The 11,654-nt window shown below is 42.7% G+C and overlaps 1 protein-coding gene across 2 annotated transcripts in view; it reads left to right on the top strand.

Moving 5' to 3' along the window:
* Positions 1-1,251: 1,251 nt before the first annotated feature.
* The window catches only part of LOC115660711 (septin-2), a 62,704-nt gene continuing 52,301 nt past the window's right edge, over positions 1,252-11,654 (top strand). For both annotated transcript variants that reach the window (XM_030582322.1, XM_030582323.1), the window contains exons 1-2: positions 1,252-1,358; positions 10,598-10,649. In XM_030582322.1, coding sequence (XP_030438182.1) covers positions 10,623-10,649 — 27 coding nt within the window. In that variant the 5' untranslated portion in view covers positions 1,252-1,358; positions 10,598-10,622. The remainder of the gene's footprint in view (positions 1,359-10,597; positions 10,650-11,654) is intronic.

The raw sequence follows: 11,654 nt of genomic DNA, 5'->3' as shown, positions 1-11,654 counted from the left end.
GGATGGTCTAGATAATACTTAGTCCTGCCTTGAGTGCTGGGGACTGGACTAGATGACCTCTCAAGGTCCCTATGATTCCTCAGTTGGAGTAAAGACTGAAATCTGTGGTGGTGTTTTTCACGTATACGATTAGGCTATATTTCAGATGGTAGTGGTGGCTAGTCGTGAGGTAGTAACCATGAATATGGTAGCAGCTAGCCTGTTGGTCATCGGAGATGTGGGTTCCTTGGAGTATAAGCATGTCGAAAAGGGCCATTATGGTAGCTTGAGTTGATTCTCTGAAGACCGGAGATCACTGATCAATGTTTGGTCACTGGGTTGAAGATATTAGATATGATTTCTCATTTAACAGAGTGTGCTGCATGAAGGCTACCATCTTCCACTCATGGGCAACCCTAAACCGGATCTGCATTCTGCACAAACCATGGCAGATATGGATACTTGCTGCAAAAATGGAAAATTAAAGACTCTCCAGTCTGTCACTGTCACCGAAAAGACCATGGAAAATATAACATCTGTGTCCAATTCACAAATACGAAAGAGGTATCAGAGCAATACACTCCGCTACTCCAGCAATCTGCCTTAACCATCTGAATGCAAAATTATAAGTTGCTGCTCTACATTAGCCATATAAAGAAATGCAGACATGAGCTAACTTGTTACAGCCAGGGCCTTATTTTGTAAGCTTTTTGGTGGCAGGGATTCTCTTTTTGTTCTGTGTTTGTACAGCACCTAGCACACTGGGGTCCTGGTCTGTGGCTGCAGCTCCTAGGTGCAATGGTAACACAAATAACAGAAAAACACCATTTAAAAACCTTTTGCAGCAGCCACAGTGATTACAGCCCACAGGATATTAATGGGCTCCAAAAGCACCTTGAGGTTTGCGCCCCTGCTCCCATGGCATGATGTCACCGCTGCGTTGTATGCTGAGGAAATGATGTCACACAATGACATCACCCTGATGGCAAGTTGCTGTCCTCGCCTCACATGGGGCTGTATCATGCTGCCCGATGTGTCACTGGGCCCAGCGGCCCGGCCCACAGCTCTGCCCGGACAGGCCCAACCCTGCGCCCCCACCGCTGCCCTCCCCCTACTGCCTCTCGGGCGGCTTCCGAGGCGGGCAGGAGAGAGACACTCTAGCCCCCTCCTCCACGGTCCTTGACCCCGCTCTGCCCTCCGCATCGCATCGCGTGAACTGCAGAACCATAGAGACGCGAGGCCTGGAGGCGAGCGACCGACCGACCGCGGTGCCTTGTGGGATGCCGGAGGAGCAGGGAGTGGGCGGTTCCGGTCCGGATTGCGGCCTGGCAGTTGGGCGAGCGCGGAGGAGGCGAAGGCTCTCGGGGGGTTGGGCCCAGGTAAGCACAGGGCAGAGAGCGGGGGAGCCGACTGCAGCCCGCTGCCGGGGGCAGGGGGGTTCTGCAGCCGGAGCCTCCGCCCCCCGGCGCCGTCAGGGAAGGGGGGGGTCTCTGCAGCCGGAGGCCCCCCTCCCCCCCGCGCCGTCAGGGAAGGGGGGGTCTCTGCAGCCGGAGGCCCCCCTCCCCCCCGCGCCGTCAGGGAAGGGGGGGGTCTCTGCAGCCGGAGGCCCCCCTCCCCCCGCGCCGTCAGGGAAGAGGGGGGTCTCTGCAGCCGGAGGCCCCCCTCTCCTCTCCGCGCCGTCAGGGAAGAGGGGGGTCTCTGCAGCCGGAGGCCCCCCTCTCCTCTCCGCGCCGTCAGGGAAGGGGGGGGTTCTCTGCAGCCGGAGGCCCCCCTCCCCCCCGCGCCGTCAGGGAAGGGGGGGTCTCTGCAGCCGGAGCCCCTGTTCACTCTGTCCGGGACTGGACTGCCCTCCCCTTTCGTGTGTAGGGGGCTGGGCAATTCCCTTGTGGGGTTCGTGCTACTGGCGCTGCATCAGGCAGGCGCTTTCCACCCTCGAGTCTCTCTGCGCGCAGCCTGAGGTTGGCGCTGGCTCCAGTGCCTGGGTGGGGTGTCTGTAATTGGGGTACCTGCTCTGGAGTGGGATGTCGAGGGCTCCATCTCTGCCTTAAAAGAGTCCATATCAGGCAGCCCACCTCTCTTTTCCCCTCTGGCTCTCTGATGGGTGTGAGAGTCTGAAGCGAGTAAAAGACCCTCTTCAGTAACTATTCCTTTTCTTTCTCTCTCCCTCCCGCTCCCCATAGCTCCCATCTAGCCTTTCTGGGGTTTTGGGCCATGTCTAGGACTGTAACTGTGTGATTTAATAAGATTTAATTATTAAGTAAGTAGCACCGATGCCTTTTTAAAGTCACAAAACCAAAGCAGGTTAGAGGCTCCACGGAGAGAGAGGTGTCTGACTGGAATACAGAAAATGGCAGGGCTTCTTTTGTAATCTGTTTGTTTGAAGACTATTTTACAGATATACAAAATACATTTAAAAAACCAAACAAACAAGGAATGGGTAGATCTTTTTAGAAGGGGACTAAGACCCAGCTGTTGCGGTTGTTCTCTGCACTGCATAGTTTAAGCAGAACTGCTGGGTGTGGATGGAGCCAAGAAGTTCCAAATCCATTTTGCATTCCTAAAATGCTTTCAAAATTGCAGTATCAAGTATAATCTGAGGTTAGAAGCAAGGGAAAATGGAGATGTGGAAGCTGAAATGTAGATCCCACAGCTGGACAATAAGACATAGTACTTGATTTGATAGCTGATGATACATGTGTTTTTGTTATTTTATATGTCTTAGATTGTTTCTCAGCATTTAGGAGGGAATCTAAACAGTATCATGGCAATTAAATTAATATTTACACTCCTTCTCAGACCACTTTTATTTTTATGGCTGCAGATTCTCTTGCATGGAACAACACAATGTCTTTTGCCTATTCCCCACCACTTTTAAAGCTGTCTTGCAGAATTGTCACTAACCTTTACCAGCCCATGCACAGGATCTGCTCACCTGCCCTGACTTATAATGAATAAAATATAATTCATTTTTTTCCATCAAAAATTGTTTTTCTTTAACAAGTGGGTAATCAGACTTCTACAAGACCATTTTAAGATATGTTTTCATAATACAAAAACTCTTTGAAAATGTTACCAGTAATTGCTTGCTTAGGAAGGATTGTATTTCCTCTGTTAAATAATAGAAGCCATAAAATTATATCAAAAAGGTTGATATCACTTAATACAAGGTATTAAACTGTTAACTTATCTTGACTTGGCCTGCCTGCCAATGCCGTAGCAGTAGCAGGTTTGTTTTTGGAAACAACAATTAAATCCCTGCATTCTAGGTTGATGGAAGTGACTTGCTTAGTTTCCTGAGAGAAGGAAGTCAATGCACTTCTGCATTACTCTGAGCCACGGACATGTAAAATAACGTTTTTCAATCAGTGACAGCTATTTCCGTTCTGAATAAATCAGCAGCATAGCCAGCCTTTTGATATGGAGGCAGCTATTGCTTCCCCTTACTAGGAATGGCCTAGGTTTAAAATTCTCTGTACTTTGATACTCCCCCCACCCTACCCATCTTAAGAGTATGGCTGGAGAAGAATGTAATCCTCTTCTCCACCAAACTCCCATATTTCTTGGTATGCAGGAGGTGTTCTGAACAGTTTTATGTTAGTCTTCCTTATGACATGCTTGAGAAGCTGGTTTGGACTTCATTTGTCATAGGCCATTATGATAACAGAGAAATCATTCCGCAGTTTTAAGTTCAAATGTTCTTGTTGGCGGTCCACACTCTTGAAGATCACACAGTGATCACATATGTGATCACACAGTGCTGATAAGATCAAGTCCAGCATACACACCCCTACCACAGTTTTCACTTCTCCTGTGGTTCCTTCTTAAATTACCAACGGAACCGCATATAATTTCAAGTATTGATTTCAGAAAAGAGGAATCCTTGCACAGTCTCCTGGATCTGTATAAAGAATTGGTTATTGCTGTCACTCAAGAATTATTTAAAATATTATTTATAATCCTGTATAGAAGCCTTCCTTGTAAATTTTCCATTGCTTTTTTTTCTTGTTACCTTTAGGAAAATCCCATACTGGCTATTGCTAACAGTTTACTTCTTACATCCTGAAAGGAACAAAGGAAATGGCTTGGTTTCCTTCCTCTCTGCCTCACTGGATGGTTTTTTTTTCATGGTAGAAGATGGTAGGGTGACATGCTTGTGGCGTCTGTGTTTGCACAAGTACAGGCTGTAACTGAAATTGGTATTTGTCTGATCCTTGGACTGTAGCACAGAGAACTGTTTAAGATGGGATTCCTGCGAGATCGGAAATATGCATTAGTACAGAACATGCAGTTCAGAAATCATACTTGCTGAGCGAAAGTACACTTATTATGTAATATAGCTCAATATACCTATGCACAGAGAAAATTACTTTCAGAAGCCCATCTTACTTTCGTAAAATGAAACCTTGTAAATGAAATTCAATTGTATTCAATTTCTGTTGTGCTGGAAGGGTAAAATATGTAAAAGCAAGAGTTAGACTGCTTCATGTATCTTATTAATTCAAGAGTACTTATCTTCATAATTTCCTTCATTGTGTGAAGCATTTTGTACATGTTGCTTTGCTTGCCTTCTGACACTTGAGGTGGGTCTTTGTATGCCTTCTGCCATAATATGATCTATCTGCTTTGAATTAAAATTTTCACTAATTTTATTACCAAGTGTTGGTGAAAGTTCATACTATAGTGTTTCTATACGTGGCATGGTTTCCCACTTGATCAAACTGATTTATTTTCATTGTCGTATTTTATTGTGTGACTCAGTTGAATGCATGCAGATAATAGTAGTTTGTTAGTCATTACTGCTTACTACAGTCTGTCCCATCTTTGTAACTAATGTACTCTGACACAGTACTACTGTGATTTGGTGCTATAAAGAAACATGAAAGACTTTCTCCTAATCCATTCTTCTCTCTAGTTTTTGTTACTATTAACTTAATGTTCAAACAGTTTTAAACTGGTATCTTTTTACTTTTGTTTTGCAGTAATGGAGCAGAGGGACCAATATTTCTGAAAGCCTATTGATGTTCAGCTAATTGTCACTGGATTGAATTAATTTCTATATGACCATGCCATTCAGGCAATATTATGATCCACAAGGTCAAAAGCTGAAATTACTTTAACCATTGTAGATAATAATTTCTTAGAAATATGTCTGGAGTGATATTTTCAATTTGGTAAAGTAGTATTTTAAATGACAATACCTCAATGGCAATGTGGATAGAATGTTAGGGACCTTTAAAGTTAATTTGTTTCATATTACTAACATATTAAAGTTGTTTGCTTTTGGGTATTTTGTTGGCATATTAAGGGATTCTTTTAAATCACATGGTTTTGATAAGTTTTGTAAAGTCATTGATTCATTGGTTTATAACTGGAATCCAAATAGTTCACAAAAGTGTTCATCTTATGTTGCATAATATAAACAATTATAAACCATTGTTGAAGAATTACATATGTGATAAGGCATAGAACTTGTTTTATTATTCCTCCTTTCCTATGCTAGGTATAGTAAAATACTAGACAAAGTAACTAACTAGATACTAGTGTTACCAAGACTGTTAAGCAAACTCTTAAGATGTGATCAGCAGTTGCTCTTTTCACAGCTTTGGATCCTATGAGCTTTTGATCAGAGTAGGGTGCAAGGCAAACGTTAGTTGTATAATAGGATCTAATGGAAAGTATAAACATATCAGTAATTTGAATAGCTAAGGTAGCTTTGCTTCAGAACTGCAGCACTTCTTTTGGGAAATTGTGCTTACTGTGTATTACAAGAATTGTCTTCAGTATAAATGGGAACAAAAATAGTAAACTATAGGAATATTCACTCAAAAAGTATACAATGTACTGTTTATGAACTGCAGTGACTGACATGGGTATCTCCATATTAGAACTTTAAAAAGTAATTAAGGGAATTTTAATGCGGGTGAAAGGGGCTTGCCTATTAACAGCCCTGGAGACTGTTTTTAATATACAGTTAGGCAGAGTATAGTAGCTCTCAGGGTATGTCTACACTACAGGATTATTCTGATTTTACATAAACTGGTTTTGTAAAACAGATTGTATAAAGTCGAGTGCATGCGGCCACACAAAGCACGATAATTCAGCAGTGTGCGTCCATGTACCGAGGCTAGCGTTGATTTCTGGAGCGTTGCACTGTGGGTAGCTATCCTGTAGCTATCCCATAGTTCCCGCAGTCTCCCTCGCCCATTGGAATTCTGGGTTGAGATCCCAATGCATGATGGTGCAAAAACAGTGTCACGGGTGATTGTGGGTAAATGTCGTCACTCATTCCTTCCTCTGTGAAAGCAACGGCAGACAATCATTTCGCGCCCTTTTCCCCTGGATTGCCCTGGCAGACACCATAGCATGGCAGCCATGGAGCCCATTTTGCCTTTTGTCACTGTCACCATGTGTGTACTGGATGACGCTGACAGAGGCGGTACTGCAGTGCTATACAGCAGCATTCATTTGCCTATGCAAGGTAGCAGAGATGGTTACCAGTCGTTCTGTACTGTCTGCTGTGCCATTGTAAATTAGCAATGAGATGACAGTTATCAGTCGTTCTGTACCATCTGCTGCTGTCATGGGTGCTCCTGGCTGGTCTTCGCTGAGGTCGGCTGAGGGCGCAAAGACAAAAATGGGAATGACTGCCAGGGTCATTCCCTCCTTTATGTTTTATCTAAAAATAGAGTCAGTCCTGCCTAGAATATGGGGCAAGAGTACTAGAGAACCAGTGTATCAGAGAACCAGAGAGCACAGCTGCTCCGTGTCAGATCCCGCAGAAATGATGAGCTGCATGCCATTCTAGGGGGGTGCCCCTGCAACAACCCCACCCGTTGCTTCCCTCCTCCGCCAACCTTCCTGAGCTACCGTGGCAGTGTCCCCTCATTTGTGTGATGAAGTTATAAAGAATGCAAGAATAAGAAACACTGAGTTTTTAGTGAGAGAAAATGAGGGGGAGGCAGCCTCCAGCTGCTATGATAGTCCAGGCAGTACAGAATCTTTTCTTTAGACATGAAAGTGAGGGGCTGATGGAACTCAGCCCCCAGTTGCTATGATGAGGACGGTTACCAGCCGTTCTGTACCATCTGCTGGGAGAGACCGGGAGTCATTCCTGTTTTTACCAGGCACCCCTGGCTGACCTCACCTGAGGACAGCCAGGAGCACTCACGGGATGATGACAAGGACGGCTATCAGTCCTTTTATACTGTACCATCTGCCACCGGGGAGGGGAGGGGAGAGGATGCTGCTGTTCAGTGCCGCAGCACCGCGTCTACCAGCAGCATGTAGTAGACATAGGGTGACATTGAAAAAAGTCAAGAAACGATTTTTTTCCCATTTTCTTTCATGGGGGGGGGTGGAGGGTAAATTGACCACCTGAACCACCCCGGACAATGTGTTTGACCCTACAGGCGTTGGGGGCTCAGCCAAGAATGCAAATACTTTTCGGAGACTGCGGGGACTGTGGGATAGCTGGAGTCCTCAGTCCCCCCTCCCTCCCTCCATGAGCATCCATGTGATTCTTTGGCTTTCCGTTACGCTTGTCACACAGCACTGTGCTGTGGACTCTGTATCATAGCCTGGAGATTATTTTCAAATGCTTTGGCATTTTGTCTTCTGTAACGGAGCTCTGATAGAACAGATTTGTCTCCCCATACAGCAATCAGATCCAGTATTTCCCGTACAGTCCATGCTGGAGCTCTTTTTGGATTTGGGATTGCATTGCCACCCGTGCTGATCAGAGCTCAAAGCTGGGCAAACAGGAAATGCAATTCAAAAATTCGCGGGGCTTTTCCTGTCTACCTGGCCAGTGCATCTGAGTTCAGATCACTTTCCAGAGCGGTCACAATGGTGCACTGTGGGATACCGCCCGGAGGCCAATACCATCGATTTGCAGCCACACTAACCCTAATCCAACATGGCAATACCGATTTCAGTGCTACTCCTCTCATCGGGGAGGAGTACAGAAACCGGTTTAAAGAGCCCTTTATATTGATATTAAGGGCCTCGTTGTGTGGATGGGTGCAGGGTTAAATCGGTTTAACACTGCTAAATTCGGTTTAAACGTGTAGTGTAGGCCAGGCCTCTATGTTAGTCGTTATCTGGAGCAATCATTTCAAAGTGTGAAGGGATAGATGGTATTCTGTCTTCATTCCTATTCAGCCCAGACTTCTCTGTTTAGACTTCTACTTAGCTAGCTTTTGAGACATGGGTGTTTGACCCCTAAGAAGGGAACTGAAACCACCAACTCAATTCACATACAGTATAACCTCTGAGTTACGAACACCTTGGTAGTAGAGGTTGTTCCTAACTTTGAACAAAACGTTATGGTTGTTCCTTCAAAAGTTTACAGCTGAACATTGACTTAATACAGCTTTGAAACTTTACTATGCAGAAGAAAAATGCCACTTTTAACCATCTTAATTTAAATGAAACAAGTACAGAAACAATATCCTTGCCTTGTCAAATCACTTTTTAAAACTTTCAATTTTTTTAGTAGTTTACATTTAACACAGCAGTGTACTGTATTTTCTTTATATCTTGTCTCTGCTGCTGCCTGATTGTGTACTTCTGGTTCCAAATGAGGTTTGTGGTTGACTGGTCAGTTCATAAACTCTGAGGTTCTAAAGTTAGGTTGGGTTTGAACTGACAACCAAGAGGTAATACGCTCACTGGCTTATTTCCAATCCCTGGAGACGTCCAGACTCCCTATTGAAAGAGTTAAAATGTCAGAGGATTGGGGAAAGGCAGAAAAAGAAAAATGCCAATGTGTTCTCTTCTTTAGAAAGATTATTTATTGTAAACCTTGTTTCTGTGAGCCAGATGTACACATGCAGTGGAGCTTAATAATTTTAGCTCATTTATTTTCCAACCTAGTAATTTTGGCTAGTATTAAAATGTCACTTGTAACAGTGGTGGTGTTCTAGTGCTCTTCAATTATGAATTATGTTGTTAGTTTCTAGGGAAAGGTGACAACAGACATTTCCAAATATAGAAACAAAACTTGAGCAAGCAGTGAGTTGCATGGGTAGGTTAAGTTATGACTATGGAATGAAATCTTGATCTATGCCATCTTTGTGGATCCATAATATTGGTTGGCTGGAAACCCGTGTTGGGTCATAAAAGCAAACTCTACTGCTACAAAATCGTACTTAAAACAACTTGGGAATCACAATGTGGGGAATGCCTGGTTAGAGACACTCAGAAGAGTCATAGAAACAAGACTAATATTTCTCAACCAATGGCTGCACTAGACAGAGGAACTGGATACATAAGGAGGCTGGCAGAGGAGGGAAGATGCTGAATTGACCTTGCCAACAGGTTGGCTGTAATCTGTGCAGCTGGCAGGGAATTTGAAACGTCTGGTGAAACTGAAAACTACACCGGTTGTGAAAACATTTTCCTCTAAACTCCAAGTTGCAACTACTGTTAACTTGGAGTTTACCTACTTTGTATTTGCAGAAATAAATGACCAAGTTTTTATACTTGGATTTGGCTGAGCAGTTGCATTTAATACTTGTGCCACATCCTGCTGGCTAGAGTCGCTACTGCTAAGCAACAGGGAAGCATCTGTTTTCTGAGTGCACAGGTGTCTGCAAAGGTCACTTCCCTTCTTTCTCAGCCAAGAGCCGTGTTGTCAACAAGTCAAACTGTGAAGTATTCCTTCCCCTTCTCCATTTCCTTTCAGTGTTATGTAGCTGTTCTGAATAAAATGGACTGTTAGTATTTTTCAAACGTGGAGATGTGTGAGGCTGCCAAAATATATAGCTCTTCCAGATAGCTAGCTAGTGTTGAAATGCAGATACTTTTGACATACGCGTTCACATTGTGGTGAATTTTCGTTTCCAGTGGGAATTAGCCAAATGCCAGGCTTCTCTCACAACCCAGTGTGGTGTTAGTGTTTAGAGATGACATTTACATTTAGAATACTGTTTTCAGTCACTTCTGTCACCATCAAATCTGTGTGTATTTTGGTATTTCTCATCTGAGAGCACATAGGAGAAGTTTGGGAATTTTGTAATGAAAGGTTCACTAAAGTCTATTTGGCTATATGTAAATTACTCCTGTGAGGTGGAGAAGGCATTTTTCAGCTCTGAGAAGAAAAAGGGGAGGAAATGATTCATGGCGGGGTAAGGAGGGCAAGTATATGGGAGTGTCAGGGCATTATTAGCAAAACAAACTAAGAATTACATCACTGGCACTGTACATCCTTGGATTCGGTAGGATGCATCTGTCCCCTACTTAAAGAAGCAAAAGTAATGTAAAGATACAGGGTTCTAATTAACTAGGTTTAAAAAATGTAGTGTGTTAAAGTCTTAATTTACAATTGCTTATTTATAACATTTAAAGTGAACGATTTTGTTTCGTGATTACTTTATCCAGGTTATTTGAGTAGCTTCACTTGGTAAACTTGTTGCAGCTATTAAGTGACTAAATCTATAGAATTAAATGCAGAATAATTCATTACTAGACTGCTCCCTGTATGTTGAGAAAAAACATGTTAATTTCCCTTTGGCATATTATAATAAATATGTGATAGGTATCCATTCTTGGTCTTGTGCTTAAACTTGTGATTAATTTTCTAATCTATAATACTGCTAACAGAGATCTTGTTTTCTAGGTTCTGAAACTTGCAGTGACGGAACATGTCTCAGTCAGGTGAAAAAGTAAAGGTAAAGAGATGCTTGCGTAATACAAATGTCATATATAATTCTGTTGAACTTTTGAAAATACTCATGTTTTCACTGAAGTAGTTAAACGTTCCGACAAAATTTATTAGCTCAAGTATATTTCTTAAATTTGACTTTTACTGAAAAATGAACTTTCATGTAATCCGAGTAATATAGTTTCAAAGGTTAGCTAGACTTCCTTTATCTGGTATTCTTGTATTTATGCAGAGGGACTGATGTCTGTACTTCATGCAAAATTTTTAATTGGGTATAAGTTACAATTTAAGATTTTCCCATTTGGGTGAGTTATAAAATCTTGTCTGCAAGTAAAATAACTGCCCTTTGGTGAGTGATTTTAGTTCGAGTGTTTGCAGTGTATCATTTTATTAAAAATCTATCTTTCATGTTAAATTCCTGTGTCTGTCTTGAATAAAAATTTGTTGCTATCAGTAAGCTCAGAGGGCCCAGAATTCAAGTGGCTGCAATTCTTGTTTAGGCCTGTAATAGGTCTTGGGGCAGTTCATAACACAATGAAATGGACAGCTATTTTTGGCCCAAATCTATCAGATATGTTTTCGGGTACATTTCTATCTCTTCCTTTTGTTTCAGAGGTTTAGCACTGTGAACTTTGGTGCTTTATGTTCATCTATATTACTAACCTGTTCACTTATGTGACCGCAGTTGCATCTTGTGAGGTGGTGATAAATTCATACTCTGAGCATTACTACCGAGTGTGCTTGTGTTTCTACATGTATTTACACAGGCATTCTTAGGTGCTGAAATTCACTATGTTTAGCCTATATCAGGAGAACCTATTTCTAATATCTTTTCAATTTGTAAATGTCAGTGATTTTAAGATTTTTTGTGATTTAAATCTTTCATTAACTTTTTAACATACCTCACTGAGAAAGTCAGCTTTAACTCTGTCGCTGCCACACAGTGACTGCCCCTTAAAAAAAAAAAAAAAAGGAGCAGGGTCCAATGTACTTGGGCTGATTGCCTGCTGCG

Source organism: Gopherus evgoodei, chromosome 13 (assembly GCF_007399415.2).
Source record: "Gopherus evgoodei ecotype Sinaloan lineage chromosome 13, rGopEvg1_v1.p, whole genome shotgun sequence".
NCBI classification, from domain to species: Eukaryota; Metazoa; Chordata; order Testudines; family Testudinidae; genus Gopherus; species Gopherus evgoodei.
Note: the sequence above shows the minus strand (reverse complement) of the source record. Positions and strands in the feature narration are given on the sequence as shown.